The 17713-nt window shown below is 37.5% G+C and overlaps 2 protein-coding genes across 6 annotated transcripts in view; one reads left to right on the top strand and one right to left on the bottom strand.

Annotated features, from left to right (window-relative positions):
- The window catches only part of LARS1 (leucyl-tRNA synthetase 1), a 56203-nt gene extending 53420 nt beyond the window's left edge, over window positions 1-2783 (bottom strand). The window contains exons 1-2 of one of the 2 annotated variants that reach the window (XM_039351615.1): window positions 2678-2783; window positions 128-246 (exon numbers count right to left, since the gene is read on the bottom strand). In XM_039351615.1, the coding sequence (XP_039207549.1) occupies window positions 128-246; window positions 2678-2683 (125 nt within the window). In that variant the 5' untranslated portion in view covers window positions 2684-2783. Of the gene's footprint in view, window positions 1-127; window positions 247-2439; window positions 2634-2677 lie in introns of those variants that run through there. The other variant, XM_039351623.1, reaches the window with a different exon arrangement.
- A 4813-nt stretch (window positions 2784-7596) lies between these two features.
- The window catches only part of RBM27 (RNA binding motif protein 27), a 38289-nt gene continuing 28172 nt past the window's right edge, over window positions 7597-17713 (top strand). Inside the window, exons 1-4 of one of the 4 annotated variants that reach the window (XM_039351662.1) lie at window positions 7598-7894; window positions 9911-10138; window positions 13366-13484; window positions 16125-16252. In XM_039351662.1, coding sequence (XP_039207596.1) covers window positions 16250-16252 — 3 coding nt within the window. In that variant the 5' untranslated portion in view covers window positions 7598-7894; window positions 9911-10138; window positions 13366-13484; window positions 16125-16249. Of the gene's footprint in view, window positions 7895-9910; window positions 10139-13365; window positions 13485-16124; window positions 16253-17713 lie in introns of all 4 variants that reach the window. The other 3 variants (XM_039351645.1, XM_039351636.1, XM_039351652.1) reach the window with 3 other exon arrangements.

Below are 17713 nucleotides of genomic sequence, written 5' to 3' on the forward strand. Positions count from 1 at the left end.
CTATTATATCTTCAAACCTAAATACAAAAGTTAATACATAGCTAGTATTTTTTTAAAAATCCCATTAGATTTAAAATTTACTCGAATATTGAAATTCTCAAGCTACATGTGAAATGAGCATTCTCACCTTTTGTGACTTGCCGCATCTTCTGCATTAACTTCAAATGCTCTTTCATTATGCCATTTCTGTTGGATCTCCTCTTCTATTTTTTTCAAGAAGTCAACTTTAGCTGTCCCTTTCCGTTCCTTAAAAGAAAAAATAATCCCTAATTAGTGTGATTATCTTAAATAATATAATTTATATTAGTATAAATAGCACAATGTTGTACTGTTATTGTGCCAGAATTTGCACACAAATATAACATACATCCTGAATATTAACTCAGCTACAATATTACCAGGTACTATCTCTTATAAAAATTTCAAAAATATTATGAACTTAAAAATATTATCAATAAAATAAAATTACTACCCTCCTTTTCATATGAGTTCAGATTTATTTATTTTGTTAAGAAATTTAAGCCTGCAAAAGAGCAAGTTGTGCCCGTTCAGTAATTCATTTTAATTCTTGTCACATTTTAAAAATAATCTACTATATATTAGTTGGAGATGTATACCTTAACCACTGGTTGGATAATGCAAGTCCCAATTATCTAAAAAGTGAAAATATGAAAAATGATCATATTTTCATATTTACTCAATTGTAAGCTGCACTATTTTAATATTTGAGCAGAGATTTAATAGCATTTACGGTGTTAAGTGTATGCAGCTAGTCCTCACTTACCAACACAATTGGGAATGGCAATTCTTGTTAAGAGATATCGACATAAAATTAAACAGCATGTTACAATTATGTCAGTTATGACATCTGTTCCTGCTGCAGTCATTAAGTGAATCACCCAAGATCATTAAATACAATATCATAACTGACTTGGGACTTCTTGCCAGCTTCCCCACTGACTCTGCTTGTTGGAAATCAGCTGTGAAGGTTGTAAATGGTGATCCAATGTCAGCAGGATGCTGCAAATGTCATAAATGTGCACTAGTTGCCAAGCACCCAAATTGCAATCACCTGACTGTGGGGATGTTGCAAAGGCCACAACTTTGAGGACCAACTGTAAGGGGTTTTTTCAACACCACTGTAACTTTGAATGGTTGCTGAATGAGTGAGTGCTCAGTTGTCCTGAGTTGGGACAACTTGTATTAGACTAAAAGGAAAGTTCTTTTAAAAAAGGAAAATGTATTTCACATTTTGAGATAAATTACTCAATTTCTGATACCCTGTTCCATTCTGCATGAAAACTGGAGATATGCAATTGTCGTTAGTAAATATAAATAACAACCCAAGATGTTATGCAAGCTGAATATGAATCTGGCAGTTGTTCTTAATTAATGAAGCAGAAAAGCCCCAAAGTACCACTAGTCATATTACTATCTACTGAACCAAAAGGCAAAGTCAAAAAAGTATTACGTTCACAATCAGCACATCAGTTGGAAATTTACATGACAACTCCAGTGACTCCTAAAATGCAATATGAATTTATAAAATTATATTTATTTCTCCCTTTTGACTAAACAGCAATTTACAATCAAAACAAAACAGCTAACTAACCAATATAGCAGGTAAATAAGACAAACTCAGCAGGAGCAAAAACAACCAAAACAAAGTATCTCAAAAACTATTATTTTCGTTAATCAGGTAATCACACTTAGGATAAAGCTATCAATGTCTCATTCTGAAATTTGAGTGAAATTTACTATAGTACTCGTAAAACTAATATTATGTAAAAGCAAAACATCTTACTGGTATGTACCAACAACAGCATAATCCAAATTCTTAAAGTCGCCAGAAGTGTTCTTTAAATTTTAAGGTAGAAATCTCATACCTGTAAGTTTCAAAAAAAAAAAAAAGGAACTCTTCCCCCCCCCTCAACAGAGGTCCTTCCTCACTTGACTGTATAATTTAAAGCTAATTGGACAAGGTTTCCTAGTGACTTGTGCAAAGGACCCTTCTTTTGTAAAGTCTGTAAATGAGATATTTACCAGAAAGTAATCCAGTTAATCCAAACAAATCCAAGCAAAAGTAAACCGGGCAAAAAAAAAAAAAAAAGCTGGTATCATACAATAAGCAACTGGAAATGTTTGAAATGAAATTTCATGTATTTTTATCTCTTTTAATTATGCCTCCAGCACAGGACAACCTTACTCACCTAGACGTCATAAAGGCACTCAATTCCCTTAATCCCCAGTCAGCAATTCAATTCAATATAGGAATTGAAATATATACCAAGAAAGAACGAGAATTCTCCATTAGGTCAACCTTCCCCAACCAGATGTCTTGCAAAAAATGCAGAGGTTTCGGACAATTCTCACAAAGCACCACTTTATGCTACCCGTCGAAAACAGCCCCACAATTCTGCTTATTTAGTATTAGTTTACCGCGTGGAATTTAACTCCGGTTATTCCAACAAGCCCCTTTCTAAGTGAAGGGACGCGTCACAGCTCTGGTGCATCTCGATAAAATGACAGCATAGGAAGGAAGGGGGGAAGGCCTATTCGCCCCTTTTCTGCTTTTTTCTGTGGACAGGACAAATCATCCTCCGATCCCTACTCGTGCTAGCTGCTAGCTAGTCAGCCACCTAAAATCAATCCAGGCAACGCTATCACCGATATTCACCGTCATCGCTCCTCGATAGTCTGAAAGACTTCAACCTGCAGCTTATACGCCCCTGCTCCACGCCGCCGATTCTCCCACAATGCATTTCAAATAAAAGATGGAGGCGGTTCCCTCGCAAAGACTTTTGGGATGTTGAGTTTGCACAGAGCTAATGCAACGCGTGGTACCCGCCAACTGAACTACAATTTCGCTCTAAAAACCAAACATTATATATAAGTGCTTGTCGCGTAGGATTTTTCCACAAACCACGAGGTCCTGGAATTGAATACTATGTTTCCCATAGTGCACCGAGAGGCTGAAACGTATCGATGCTCACCAATGGAAGTATCCAAATCTTAATTTCAATCTTTCTGATGTTATGTTTGTGTATATTTGATGTCATAAGTGAAGCGGAAGGAATGGAAGTGATATAATTTGTATACCTTTTCAAAAGCTGTTGCAAAATTGCAAATGTAATCAGGGCTGATTCTGTTTGCATTCTTTTAATTGTTTTTAAAACCTGCAATACTTTTCTTCATACTGAAAAAAAATGCCTTCCAGCCGTAAAATAAATGTAACTAATTATAATTTGGATATTCAAATTGGTTGGATTATGAGTCCTTTAGGACTTGATTCTAAAATGCATGCCAAAGGAATGCATTTTGCAGGAACAAAAATAAGTTGCATGCACTGTAGTTCTATGTGAGGCTCACTGACAAACTATCCAATATTTGTTTCTGAAAGTTTGCTAAGTATGCAAGAGTTATAATATATCCAAGAAGCTACTTGATGTTCAATTTGATGTCATCATATTGCAATGTTTCTCACACAGAAAAGCATTTCAAGAGATAAAGTATTTTATTAAGCCATCTCTTGTTAAAAGCATATACAAGCTTTCAAAATTGCCTGTGAGGCAGAGCATATTTTTATTAAATAACATGCCCTTGTTCACAGGAAAAAGAAATAAATTAAAATATAGTATTGATGACAAAAAATTAACAGGATAAATATAGGTATTTCTAGAAAAAAAACAGTATAATACAATATTGATGTTTCTTCACAGTTTTTATTTAAAATAATTTTTCTCTAAACCTTGCACACACTAAAGAAATAGAAGATGGCTTTTTTGCATTTGTACTTATATGCAGTTAAAAATTCAAAATTATTAGGACATAAACCCCATTGAAATCAGTATTTACTGTAATAGTATTTACTATTACATAAGCAATATTATTTTTGCTATACTGTCCTGCACCTTCTATCTACCTAGAGAATTCTCTGCTACCATTATCACAGTTGTGTATACCCCCCCTGATGCAAACAGAGAAGAGGTCCTGAAGATTCTCCACCATACCATCAGTGACTTACAAACTACTCACCCAGAGGGTGCATTTATTGCAGTGGGTGACTTTAGCCAAGTGGATTTGAAAGCTACCCTGCCACATTTCCATCAATATGTGGACTTTGCAACCAGAGGGGACAATACACTGGATCTTGCTTATTCCAACATCAAGAAGGCTTTCGAAGCTATCCCCTCACCTGGGCCCCTCTGACCATCTCTCAGTGCTGCTTATTCCAGCATATAAACCTTTATTGGTCAGAGTGAAACCTACAGTAAAGCAGGTGAGGGTTTAGATAGAGGGAGCTATAGAAGCATTACAAGACTGCTTTGAGTGCACAGATTGGGGCATGTTTAAGGAAGCAGCTACTGATAACCAACATACAAATGTTGAGGAGTATGCCACCACAGTGTCTGCATATATCCAAAAGTGCATAGAAGAGGTCTGTGTCCTGAAAAACATTGTTGTGAGGGCGAATGAAAAACCGTGGCTGACTTATGAGGTCCACAAGATACTGAAGCACAGAATGTGGCTTTTAAATCTGGTGACATGCTGGCACTTAGAACAGCCAGAGCAAATGTGAAAAGTGCCATAAAAGGTACAAAGCAAGCCCATTGCCAGAAAATTCAGAAATTTTTCAGGACCCAACAAACACCAGACAAATGTGGCAAGTGATCCAGGCCATTACGGATTACAAGGTGGTTCCATCGAGATGCAAGGATGACATAGACTTCCTAAACAAACTGAATGCATTTTTTAGTAGATTTGAAGCATCAAATAGCACTCCTGCTAGGAAAGCTGTGCCCCATCCTGATGAGCAAGTGCCAAGCTTTGATGTCACCTCTGTCCGAAAAACACTGCAGACAGTTAACATTCGGAAAGCAGCAGGCCCAGATAATATCCTTGGATGTGTCCTCAGGAAATGCGCAGAGGAGCAGGCTTGTGTTCTCACAGATATTTTCAACCTCTCATTGCAGCAGGCAGTGGTCCCATCGTGTTTTAAGACAGCCATCATCTTGCCAGTGCCAAGAAAGTCCACAATTACAGGCCTCAATGATTACCTTCTGGTTGCACTGACATCCACCATCATGAAATGCTTTGAGAAGCTGATAAAGGACACTATTGTATCTAGCCTCCCACCAGCATTTGACCCGCTTCAGTTTGCCTACCGACCAAATTGCTCTACGGAGGATGCTATTTCTTCCATTCTCCATCTGAGCCTGAAGCACTTAGAGGACAGAAATACTCATGTGCGTTTGCTGTTTGTTGACTTCAGTTCGGCGTTTAACACAATCATTCCCCAGCATCTAGTAGACAAACTGGGCCTTTTAGGCTTAAACACTCCTTTGTGCAACTGGATTCTTGATTTTCTTACCAACAGGCCCCAATATGTGCGAATTGGAACAAATACCTCTAATACCATTTTCTTGAGCACAGGTTCTTCTCAGGGCTGCGTCTTAAGTCCGCTGCTGTTCACTCTGTTGACTCATGACTGTTGTGCTAGGTTTGCCACCAACCATATTGTGAAGTTTGCAGATGATACAACAGTAGTGGGCTTTATTCAGGATGACAAGGTGGAAGCTTACCGCAAGGAGGTTGAGGGGTTGGTGAACTGGTGTAAGGAAAACAGCCTAGTTTTAAATACCAGAAAAACCAAAGAGATCATTGTTGATTTCAGAAAAGGCAGGCACAGCCACACTTCTCTGTGCATTAATGATTCACCTGTGGAGATGGTTACCAGCATCAAATTCTTGGGTGTGCAGCTAATGAGTAGGCTGACTTGGTCACTCAACAGCAAGAAACTGATGAAGCGGGCACAGCAGCGCCTGCATTTTCTACGTCGCATGAGAAAAGCACATCTTCCTTCCCCTGTCCTGACCACTTTCTACAGGGGGACAATCGAGAGCATCCTATCATACAGCATCACAGTCTGGTTTGGAGGCATCACTGCTTCTGACAGGAAGGTGGTGCAGAGAGTGGTGAGAATGGCCGAAAAGATCATTGGCAGTTCCCTCCCTCCCATCCAGGACATAGCACAGAAGCATTGTTTGAGCAGGGTCCGCAAGATTATCTGGGACACTACACATCCTCTTCACAACCTGTTTTCCTTGTTACCTTCTGGGAGGAGGCTTCATGGTATCCGTAGCAGAACATCCAGATTCAGCCATAGTTTCATCCCATACAGCATTAACCTTGTGAACTCTTAAGCTTCCTCCTTCTGTTATATATTCAAGATGGACAGAATTTAATATTTATTTGCTACGTATATGTAGGGATGTGGGTCTGTATCAAGTGACTAGATCTGATTTCTGTCAATTTGACTATTTTGATGAATGAAAATAAAATTATTCTGCATTATTTTGCTTTGAACATTTTGTTAAATAACATTCATAAAACCTGCACTGTATGGAAAAAAATATGGTTTATCATTTAAACTTTAACTATAAATATTAGGAATAGCATAAATGGGGAAAGTCAAATGTAGTATCTTTAAATAAAATTTCCAGTTGCTGATGTTAATTTCATTATAGCCAGGAATTCAAAGTGTTTAGATACTGTATTTCTCTTGATTTTTTTCCCCTAGAACTCAATTAAGTAGATTGGGCTAAGAGTGACTGGCCTAATTCATTGGGTATCCATTTGCTGAAAGAGGATTTAAACTTGTTTACCCCATCCTGTTCCAAAACTTTAAACCATTATACCACAATGGCTTTTCTGTGCATGTGTAGGTAAATACTATACATGATGAGTGTGTAGTTCATATATATTTTAATAAATATTTTCATGTTGCATGTTAACCATTATTACTAGATATTGCTTTCCTCAGGTAGTACGTTTCTTGGGGGATTTAGATGATCTAAATCAGTGTTTCTCAACCTTGACAATTTTAAGGCATGTGGACTTCAACTCCCAGAATTCCACAGCCAGCATTGCTGGCTATGGAATTCTGGGAGTTGAAGTCCACATGCCTTAAAATTATCAAGGTTGAGAAACACTGATCTAAATTTATGGCATATCAGCTTTCATCTTAGTTTTAACCTCATTAGAGGCTTGTAGTTATGACAATTGTTTGTAGTTACAGTATATCCTATGCTAGCAAGTATGACAATTGTTGCGAGAGGCGAGATTGTAGCCTTGTGCAATTGAGCCTCAGTAATTTAGTTTGGCTCTATGTATAGTATACACATATAGTTAAGAGAACCGTTCGCGAACTCGATACAAATTCGTGTGGAATCAACACAACGCCGTGCATAAAACGCAGATTTCTGACTCGATCTATGCCCGATTAATGTGCAACGTACGTAAGAATCTGTTCGGCAAAGGCTCGGAAACACACTTTTTACGCTACATGATTTCACGTATTCCAACGACCCGCGCTTGAGGAGCGGCTCCCCCAAATTCGCAGCTCTCTTTACAAAGAATTCAATGCGTGTTGACTCGACCTAACCTGCTGAGCCCTCCCACCGGTGTCACCCCCCCTCCCCTCTTGCCACTGTACCGTACTCCCAGCAGCTTTCAGATTGGTTCCCTTCGCTCGGGGCTCCTGTCGCGCGATTGGCTGACTTTCCTTGAGGCTCCGTCATCGGATTGGCTCCGCTGTGAAACCGGGTGCCCGCCCCTTCTCCGATGCCCAGCAGGTTACGTTGCGCTCTCTCGGTTAGCTAGTTCCTGGTCTGACTTAGGCCCAGGCTCGGCGAAACGGGGGAGGGGTGAGAGGTACTGCTGTTGCTGCTGGCGGCGAGTGACTACTTGGCGGGAGAGGGAAGAAGAGGCCGGAGTCCAGCGCGGGGGGATGTTGCCCTAAGTGTAACTGCAGCACCGCCGTGACCCTCCTCGCCATGATCATAGAGAACGTGGACGCGCTCAAGTCCTGGCTGGCCAAGTTATTGGAGCCAATGTGAGTGCGGGCTGGTGCGGGAGAGCCCCCCCCAGGCGGCGGGCGGGGTAGTCTTCACTTCCACCCTGGGGGGGGGAGGGAGCGCAGGGTGAGGGACGTCTTGGGACCTTAAGGTGGAGATTATGGGGCTTGACCGGGGAAGGAGGGTGGGCTGGCTTGGGAAGGGGCCCGCAAGGGATGCGTGAATCTGGAGGGAAGGAGCTGGGGCTAATAAGCCGGAGGCGCGGGAGAAGCCGAAGACACCCCCCCCCAAGGAGGGAGCGGGTCCCGCCTGTGGCGTGGAGGGTCCCTCTGCCTAGATGCCGGAGAAGGCATTGTAGTAACAGCTACAGTCTAAGCTGGGAACCGGGAGAGAGAGAGAAAGAGAGAGACACACACACGTGAGGATGAAGGGAGTAATGAAGCGCCTGAGTTTCTACGGGGACAAAAAGCGGGGTTCTCTGCTCGCCTACTTGGTTCACAAAACGTCCCGATCGTGGCTTAAGAGTATTGAGGAGAATGTGGGTTTGACAGGGAGCCTCCTGATAAGAGGCGCTGCGTGGAAGTGAAAAACGTTTAGGGCAGTGGGTCATATACTATTGAAACACAGAAATGAATCCATTGCCCATCCTTCGATCGAACCCGTTCTCTATATTTGGGTTTGAGTCGAGTAGTAAACAAGAAAAACCACTAGAAGAAAGCAGCTCACTAGAATAATGAAATATTTTTTTTACCAAGTTCGATATTATTGGTAAACTAGCATAATACCAAGAGGTATTCTGATTTTTTTATGCAAGCACTTTGTCTATAACTTTGAAAAATTCTGACATTTAAGTTTTGAATCCTTAACATTTTATTTTACTTGGTCCAGCACTTGACCCCAAAAAAAAAAATTACTACCTTATAGCAGTTATTACATCTTTTCAGAACATTCATGAAAAGTTTTTTGGAATACAATTTGTGTCTTCTGTTTACTGTGTCACTTGTTTTGACAGAGGGAAATATTTTTACTGATTAGTTGTGTTATACTTCAATTGCATATTATTGCTTATACTACAAACCATGTAGATTTTTTTGAAACTGACACTTAAAAAATTGAAGTGTACATGTTACATTAAAGAGTACTGTGCTATATCACACTTAAAATGATGAGTAGAAATTCCAAGAGAATATACTTAAATTATCTCAATTCCTAATTTTTTTTTAATTATTAACTTTTTGGCCTTGAATACTTAACTATGTTATCCCAAACTTTACAGTCTTTAAGTGATTTTGATATCTCATGAATTGAGTTCTTAAACTGGAATGCTGATTTGGTTTCCTAAGATAAAAATAAAATGAAGTAGAATAACATTGAATTCTGTTACATAAGCAGTTGGTATTTCTAACTAACCTGTGGAGTCTCCATTTGAATTTTTATACCATATAAAATGGTAGGATTACAAATGTGTCCAAATCTCTAAGCACATTTGAAAGGCTATTTGGTATTCATAATTTAGTGTTGTCTTTTATAGCTGAATACAAAAGTTTAGTTACCTTTGGTCGTCATTTACATTTTAATGAATCCTTAAATGAAGAGAATAAAATCTGTATTATGGTAACAGTTAAGCACAGCACCTTGCTGCAAATCTCAGAGCATGTTTGCTATTTGTAAGCAGTTTGTTTACGGATATAAAATAAAAACAATGTGGAAAGTACAAAAGTCTGGACACTCTTTTAGTCAGCATTTTGTAATATTTATTTCAGCAGAAATAGCAATATTTCCTCTGACCATCCAGATGTTTTTCTGTTGTTGCTTTGGGGGGGGGGTTCCCCCACTATTCATTGCAAAAAATCTTCTAGGTTAGAAATCCTTGGGTCTGTTAGCATGAATGGCATACTTGAGGTCTTTCTTCACAGGTTTTCAGTAATATTCAACTCTGGGAACTGTACAGACAGTTCCAAATCCTTTATTTCTCTCTCCTTTAAGAGCTTCATGATTGATTTGGAAGTATGTTTCAGATTGTTGTACTGTTGAACTATCCAACTTCTTTTCAGCTTCATTTTCTCCACTGGCTGTGGGACATTAGCATGAAGATCAAGACAAATCTCTGCCATAACTGCCTGGAACTGGACAAATCTACAAAACACAAACTACCTGCTGAAAAGTTTAGCTAGCACTGGAGAAGTTATCCACAGCACAACATTCATTATACAAGAATATACTGCAAGGAATAGTTGATAGAAACTTTTTCTCCAACCTCATCACAAAAGTCATCATCTAAGGTACGCAAAAAGAAACTTGAACAGGTCTAGAACATTTTGGAACAAAGGGGTTTGGACTGATGAAACAAAAAATTAACAGCTTGGTCACAAACTCACACACAACATACATTTGAAGAAAAAGAGTAACGCATTTGAAGAAAAGAATACCTTAGCTGCTATTAACATAAGATGGCTCTATTATGTTTTGGGATTGTGTGGCAGTCAGTGGCAAAGGAAATATTTATACAAGTAAAAGGAGGAATGAATTCAACTTAATATCAAAATATCATAGAAGCTGATGTCCCACAGTCAGTGAAGAAACTGAAGCCAAAACAGAGAGGTTGGCTATTTCAGCAAAACAATGATCTGGAACATACAAAACATAAAGGCTCTAGGATAGCCTGAGCAGTCCACAGACTTATTTATTTAAAATCTGGGGAGATCTCAAAAATGTAAGGAACCCTAAGAATATTGCCTATAAGAGTTCAATAGAGAAGAGTTGGTGAAAAAATATCTAAAAGCAAGAACAGGAAGAATCTTAGTTGATTATAGGAAATATTTGGAAGTTGCTGTTTCTGTTGAAATATCTACAGAATACTAAACAAAGGGGTGTTTAAGTTTCTCGTCTGCCATATTTATTTTCTACTTTGGGATTCATTAAAAGATGCACTTCAGTTAAGTGCCTAAAATTTTCTGTTCAATTGTGCACTTAATATATACTACCATGCAACTGTAGCCTGTCCTATGTTTTATTATTCAACAATAAGCATCTAGATCAGAGGTCCCCAACCTTTTGGGCACCAGGACCTGGTGCCATGGAGAAAGGTTTTTCTGCGGACCAGAGGGGGTGTGGTTTTGAATACTGCCTGCATCCTGAGGATGGAGCTTTGCTTGTTTTTGCAGCCCGCTTGCTGTGGACCGGTGCCATTCCACAGACCGGGGGTTGGGGACCCCTGATCTAGATGAAGATTTTCATACTCAGATTTAAAGATTAATTGATTTTACTTGCTTAGTTATGACTACAAAGATTCCTTCTTTAACATGGCTACATTGAATCTTGCAGTAAATTATGTAGATTAAATCGATCCCAGTTGGTAGAGTTCATGTAATATATTCAAAGAACTCTAGAGCCATAACAGAATATATCTAGAGATATGCAAAGAAATATGCATCATGAAAAATCATGGCAAGTCATAGTGATTTTTCACTGTCTTGCCTCATTCCCTCATACAATAAACATAGTTTATAACCCACAATATCTGAGTTCACATGTGAACCGTAAACTAACCATATCACAGCTTAATACAATGTGTAAATATCAATATGTAACGCAATATGTGCATTACTTTCAAGACAAGCTATTTTGGATAATCAACTTGATATACTATTAAGTTAACATTTAGAAGAATTAGGTTTACATTATTTCATTAGTTTATCAGTGGCAGAAAAGGAATTTAACAAAACACTGATCATTATGTAAACAAGGATCTATCAACATACAACATTTTAAATCTTCATTTCAAAATCAACATTATACATGATTGGACAAAAAAACTTTGTATAGAAAGATTTGTGTATTACTTCCTATGTGGTAAATTTACAATTGTTTTAAGCCAAAATACTACTGTACCTCAGGATTTTCAAGTTTACAATGACTCTACTTCCTGAAGACCTGCAGAAAACTAGAGCTGACCCTAAGATCTTTTGCATGCAACTTTACCTGTGACTACATTTGCTTCTGACATTTTACCTATGACTAACTTGCTTCTTACATGCCATTGAATGGTGTTCAGCATCCTTTTGCAGCAAAATATGCAAAATAGCGCTTTTATGTCAAATATTTTATTCTTGGTGTATTTGTCTGCAAGAGATCTTGTCTTTTTCTTATCACTTTCTACAACACTGTCATAAGTTGTAATTACTAATTTATGATTAACACTTTCAAAGTCAAGTATAACTTATATTTTAGTATTTTAAAAATCAGATCATTTAGTCTCTTAAACATCACTGGATTGTTGGGTATACTCCCAACCTATATTTGGGATATAATAAAAATATACTCCCAAAATTAGGTTATTCTTGGGACCATATTTTTATTATAACATAAAGATTTTTATATTAATAAAGTTCTGTTTATGGTTTACTTTAAAGAATTTCAGGACATGAAATATTTTCAATTGCCCCATGGAAATTATTATTAGGACATTTTAAGAGTGATATTTTTGTAAGGAATAACTAAGAGAAAGAGTGTGGGCAAATGATTCGGATCATTTTACTGTTTATAGACAGTGTATATCTGTTTCCTCCTAAGCATTGGATAATATCTATAATAATATTGAAAGTTAATGGTGGTGCATGGGTTCAACACCATAATAATTCAGTTAATGCTCAGTTACTCTTGAAACCAATTTGTAGTACTGCACCCAGGAAGGAAAGGTATTAGTTTGGATGGAATGACATCTTTGCACAGAACGACATGACATGCAGAAAAGCTATATAAGGGAGAGGAAAATAAATGGCAGGAAGTCCCCAGATGACTGACTGTAGTAAATGTGGGGAGGAGGAGCAGAAACAGGAAATGAATCTGAACAAAAACTTGACGATAGAAAAAAATGCATCTCTGAAAAAAAGGTAGAGTATTTGAAGAAAACTAATGAGGCTGACCAAGGATCAGGCAGACAAAAAGTAAAAGCATTTTTCCCCAGTGTCTTATAAAACAGGAACCGTGGGGAAATAACAGTAAAATAATATGCATACAAATGCTAAACCTATACTAATGGAGAAAACTTCATATGGAGCCTATAATATGGAAAAAGTACAGACTTGTTAATTTATCATTTTTAAAGGCATTTTTATGGACATAAACATTCATGTTGTGGCTTTTGCTGTGATATGGTAACACTAAATAACTGTATAGTGTGCAGAAATATGATAAAAGCTGGATCTTACATTCTATCCTGATTTAAATTTTAGTTTACTTTTAATAATGTTTTATTCTTAGTAACATTGACTTTGTTTCTCTGGAACTCATTAGTACAGAGCATTGCTTGCTATATGAAATGTTTTACTTAGCTTAATGTAAGTTTGTACATTTTCTATTTGTATACCAGTTACCCATCTAGAAGTTGTACCAGACTTGTCTATGTGAATAAGCTGCTGCATCTTCAGAAAAGTTTATTGCAATATATCATCTTGTGTTAGACTTCTCACACTAAAAGTTATATGCTAATAAAAGTATTTTTCCTCAGATGTGATGCTGATCCATCAGCCTTGGCTAACTATGTTGTTGCACTGGTGAAAAAAGACAAGCCAGAGAAAGAACTGAAGGCTTTCTGTGCTGATCAACTAGATGTATTTCTGCAAAAAGGTACAGTTACCTTTATTAATAATGTATTATGAATTTATATAAGGTTTTTTTTTCATTATAATTGAATTACAAATAATAGACATTATGGTAATGACTTACATATTTTATAACTTTCAAATATTGTTATTAGTACATTGTTGCTTTTCTTTTAAAAATATTTTAAAGTATATAATTTACCCAAAGACCTTCACTTGTTGGGCAGATTAAAACATACTAATAAGAGCAAATATATAAATTTCTGTCTCAGAATATCTCGTTCTCATGGAAAACCTGTTTATAGATCAGGAAGCTACAGATTGGTTCTACGAGTGAGACAAAGCTGTATATTCTCTCATTTATTCAACTAAATGCTGGATATACTTAAGGAGGAGTAGGAGTGGAAGATGACTGTGTTTTGAAACTGGAGGAAGAAACATCAGTAACCTGCACTGTGCTGATGACACTACTGTGATATCTAAAAATGCAAAGGATCTGCAAGCTCTAATAACAAAAGTTAAGGAGCACAGTGAAAAAAATAGGACTAAAATTAATTATAAAGAAGACCAAACTAATGACAACAGGTGCAACAACCAGCTTTAGAATTGATAACAAAGATATCAAGGTAATAAGTATAGTCTGCTTTTTAGGGTCAACCATCACATGTAAAGGAGCAAGTAAAAGAAAGTGTCATATTAATACTTTCAAACTTTGTTGTTGGAAAACAAAGAAATGGAACATCGAACAAATTAACCCAGAGTTTTCACTCAAGGCAGAAATGACCAATAACAAATTATCCTATTTTGGGGTACATTAGGCAAAAGCTAGTTCTCTGGAGAAGTTCTAAAGATGAGAAAGATGAAAAGCGAGGGAAGAAGAGGACAACCAACAGCAAGATGGATGGACTCAGTCACAGTGTGATGGGTCCTTTGTTGGAAGAAATTAAAGACAGATCATCATGGAGAAGATATATGTGATTGTTTACAGCTGACACCACCTATTGTCAGATAATTAATATAAATGTCTGATTCATTCTATAAATTGCTGGTGCTAAACATGGAGAAATTTGCCCCAGCTGAGTGGTACTGTAGCATGTACTCATGCCTTGCTCATCTTAAAAAGCTAATCAGTTATTATTACTTAGATTGGAGACTACGAGGAACCCAGTGCTATAGACTAGACCAAAAAGTTTTTTTAAAAAAATCTCAATGGCAATGGCAAAAACATTTAAATCTCATTTTGGCAGATTAAAATATTAAAGTGCTCACAAAATATTAGCTTTGTTCAGATGCAGCAATCCCATTGCTTCTTATAAGAATAGTTCCTCATCAGGCCAAGGCCCATCTTACTCCAGCACAGTGGTTCTCAACCTTTTTAATGCTGCGACCCCCAACCAGTCGTAAGTCGAGAACTACTCAACCGGTCGTAAGTCGAGGACTACTCAACTGGTGCAGCACCGTTTGCAGAATGGGACTTTTGGTGGGCTCAGCAGGGCAGAGACAGCCTGGACAATTCCTATTGGCTTTTGAAAGCCAATAGAATTAGACTTTATTCAAGAGAGTCTATTCTGTTGGCTTTCAAAAGCCAATAGAATAAAAGGGAGTAGCACAGTTAAGGAAAAGGAGGAAAAAAATGGCGGACTGCGTTGTTTGGCGACCCCTGTGAAATGGTCGTTCGACCCCAAATGGGGTCCCGACCCACAGGTTGAGAACCACTGCTCCAGCATGAACTAGGCCTAGTCCAGGGGTAGGCAACCTTGGCTCTTTTATGACTCGTAGAGCTGGCTCAGGAATTCTGGGAGTTGAAGTCCACGAGTCATAAAAGGTTGCCTACCCCTGGCCTAGTCTAAGTTTAGAGAACAGACCAGGACATAATATGTCAGTGTGTATCTACTTCCTATCTGCAGCTCTAACATGGATGAGCAAGGTAGAAAGAAGCAAGCCACTGCTTGCTCCGGTTCCCAAATTTGGTCCAAACTGAAAACAACCTACCTTACCCATGCTATATAGGAAGGCCAGTATGATTGTTAAGACTTGTTATTTCTTCCAGAAAAGATAATCATCCAGCATAATTTAGGAATTTATAATGAAACTAGATTATGTTAGTTATGCTTTTATTTAAAATAAAATTGGTGGCATTTGATTTTATCTGAGCTTGCCCAAATGCAGGGAAGTATTTGTCAGCATCCTATATGCCACAGCTCAAGTCGATGGGGGAAAAAACCCTAAAATTTCACTATAGCACCCATGAATTCTTTTTTTTTTTCTCGATAGGCTATAAAGTTAGAGCCTTGAAGAAATTATACTGGTTTTAAAATAAAATTTATACCATCTTTTTCAGCAGACAGAATGATCTCCTTGTGGATTCTTAATACAGTTTTAAGAATATGACCTGAAATCTGAACAACTATTTTAGGCATAATCAAGGGCAGGGCAAGCATGCAGTATTTAATTTTTCAAATTCAAATGTCAGGTCTCAATCACATCACAATTTATGTTTGAAACAGTGTGGTACAGTAGTGATGTTTCTATTATTGAAAAAATAAGTTTAAGGCGCTTTCATTTATTGGGGTTGAATTAATCTGGAGAAAAAGCAACTATAATGCAAAACTAGAAAGTTAGGTTCATTAGAAACGTGATTAATTTTCTTGCTTGTTTCCCACAGAAACATCGGGTTTTGTTGACAAACTATTTGAAAGCCTATATACTAAGAATTACTTAGTTCCTAATGAACCAGTAAAACCTGATCTAAAGACTAATCAAGGAAAAGAAGAAATCAAAGAGGAGGCAATGGTAAGTTTTTCAATATAATTTCCTTGATACTTAGAGCAGTCCTGTGCAAATCCATTCAGAATTCACCCCAATAATGTCCATTGAACATACCCTAAGATAGTTGTGCATAAGTCAAAGCACATCACTGAGAAAGAAGACCCAGTGAAATGTAATGGGATTCAATCCCAGGTATATAAATATAACAGTACTGGCTAATTCTAGTTTTACTTGATACTTCATATATAGTTTTCCTTTCATTTGTGAAGGAAACCTGATTTACTATACATCAGGGGTCCCCAACCCCTGAGCCACAGTCAACTCTGGGCCGTGAGCCATTCGGAACCGGGCTGCAGAAGTGATGGCCGCATGTGCATAATCCCCAGTATGTTACCCATTACCTAGGATTTAATTATGTATATGTTACACTATAATTGGAAGACCTATGCATTCATGTATACCAGGTTTTAAGTTATATAATTTACAATTAACAGGAATTTTGTTACTTCTAATGATAATACTATTATTACTTACAATGCTAGGTGAATGAAACTAACATTGATAATACTGAAAAGAAATGCATGTGAAATAAGTTTCAGAAATGTCTACTGGAAGTTGCATAATTTTATTCTATGCTTTATTGCCCTTTCTGATGTTGGAACATGGATAATTAGCCTTCTGCACAAATTACGTAAGGGAGACAGACAATAAGAACTTATGGAACACCAAACTGAATTGGGAAGATTTGTTTTTTATAATATGTTGTGCTAGAATTGTGATACTTATTCTGTACTTAACTAGGCATGTTCTATGTTTCCTAACAGCTATAGCACTTAGATTTATATACCACTTCATAGGCTGAGTCAACCTTGAGCCTGTCAGGATTAAACTCCTAAGAAAGTTTGTGGCCATGTTGATTATTATTTTTTGCTGAACAAAATTGTTTTTTAATTCCTTTGGGGAAAAATTTAGGAGGTCTCAGAAATAAAAGGGAATTTCCATGTTTGAAGAATTCTATAAGGAGCCACTATGATGATGTGTTGAGGCACTTAATATCCTATTATTTATAATGGAAGATTCTCTGAAGATATTCAACCATTTGCTTTCATTTTAATTTGACTCTTTCCAGATATTTATCAGGGATACCTAAAAGGTTTCTTGCAAGGACTGCCCTATGCATGAAACAGACAATATTAGTTGGTCCATATTGGATCAAAATACCTGTGTTTTGTCTGAACATGGATGGACCTTGAAAACAATGAAAAAGTAAAACCAGCACTAGGGAAAAAAAGCGATAGAAAAATGGGGAAGGCATTGACTAGTCAAAGAAAGCCATTTGAAGGCTGTGGCCTAGTTGAATAAGAAAACAGCAGTGACGAAGGAAGAAGCTACGAAGGTCAAAGAAACAGGTGGCAGAGTAGACCAGTTAGGTATGCCATGCTTGAATTTAAATTTGATGATAGGGAATATAAGGCAGGCATGCTG

This window comes from Crotalus tigris, unplaced genomic scaffold (genome assembly GCF_016545835.1).
Source record: "Crotalus tigris isolate CLP2741 ecotype Arizona unplaced genomic scaffold, ASM1654583v1 scf7180000017568.12009008, whole genome shotgun sequence".
NCBI classification, from domain to species: Eukaryota; Metazoa; Chordata; class Lepidosauria; order Squamata; family Viperidae; genus Crotalus; species Crotalus tigris.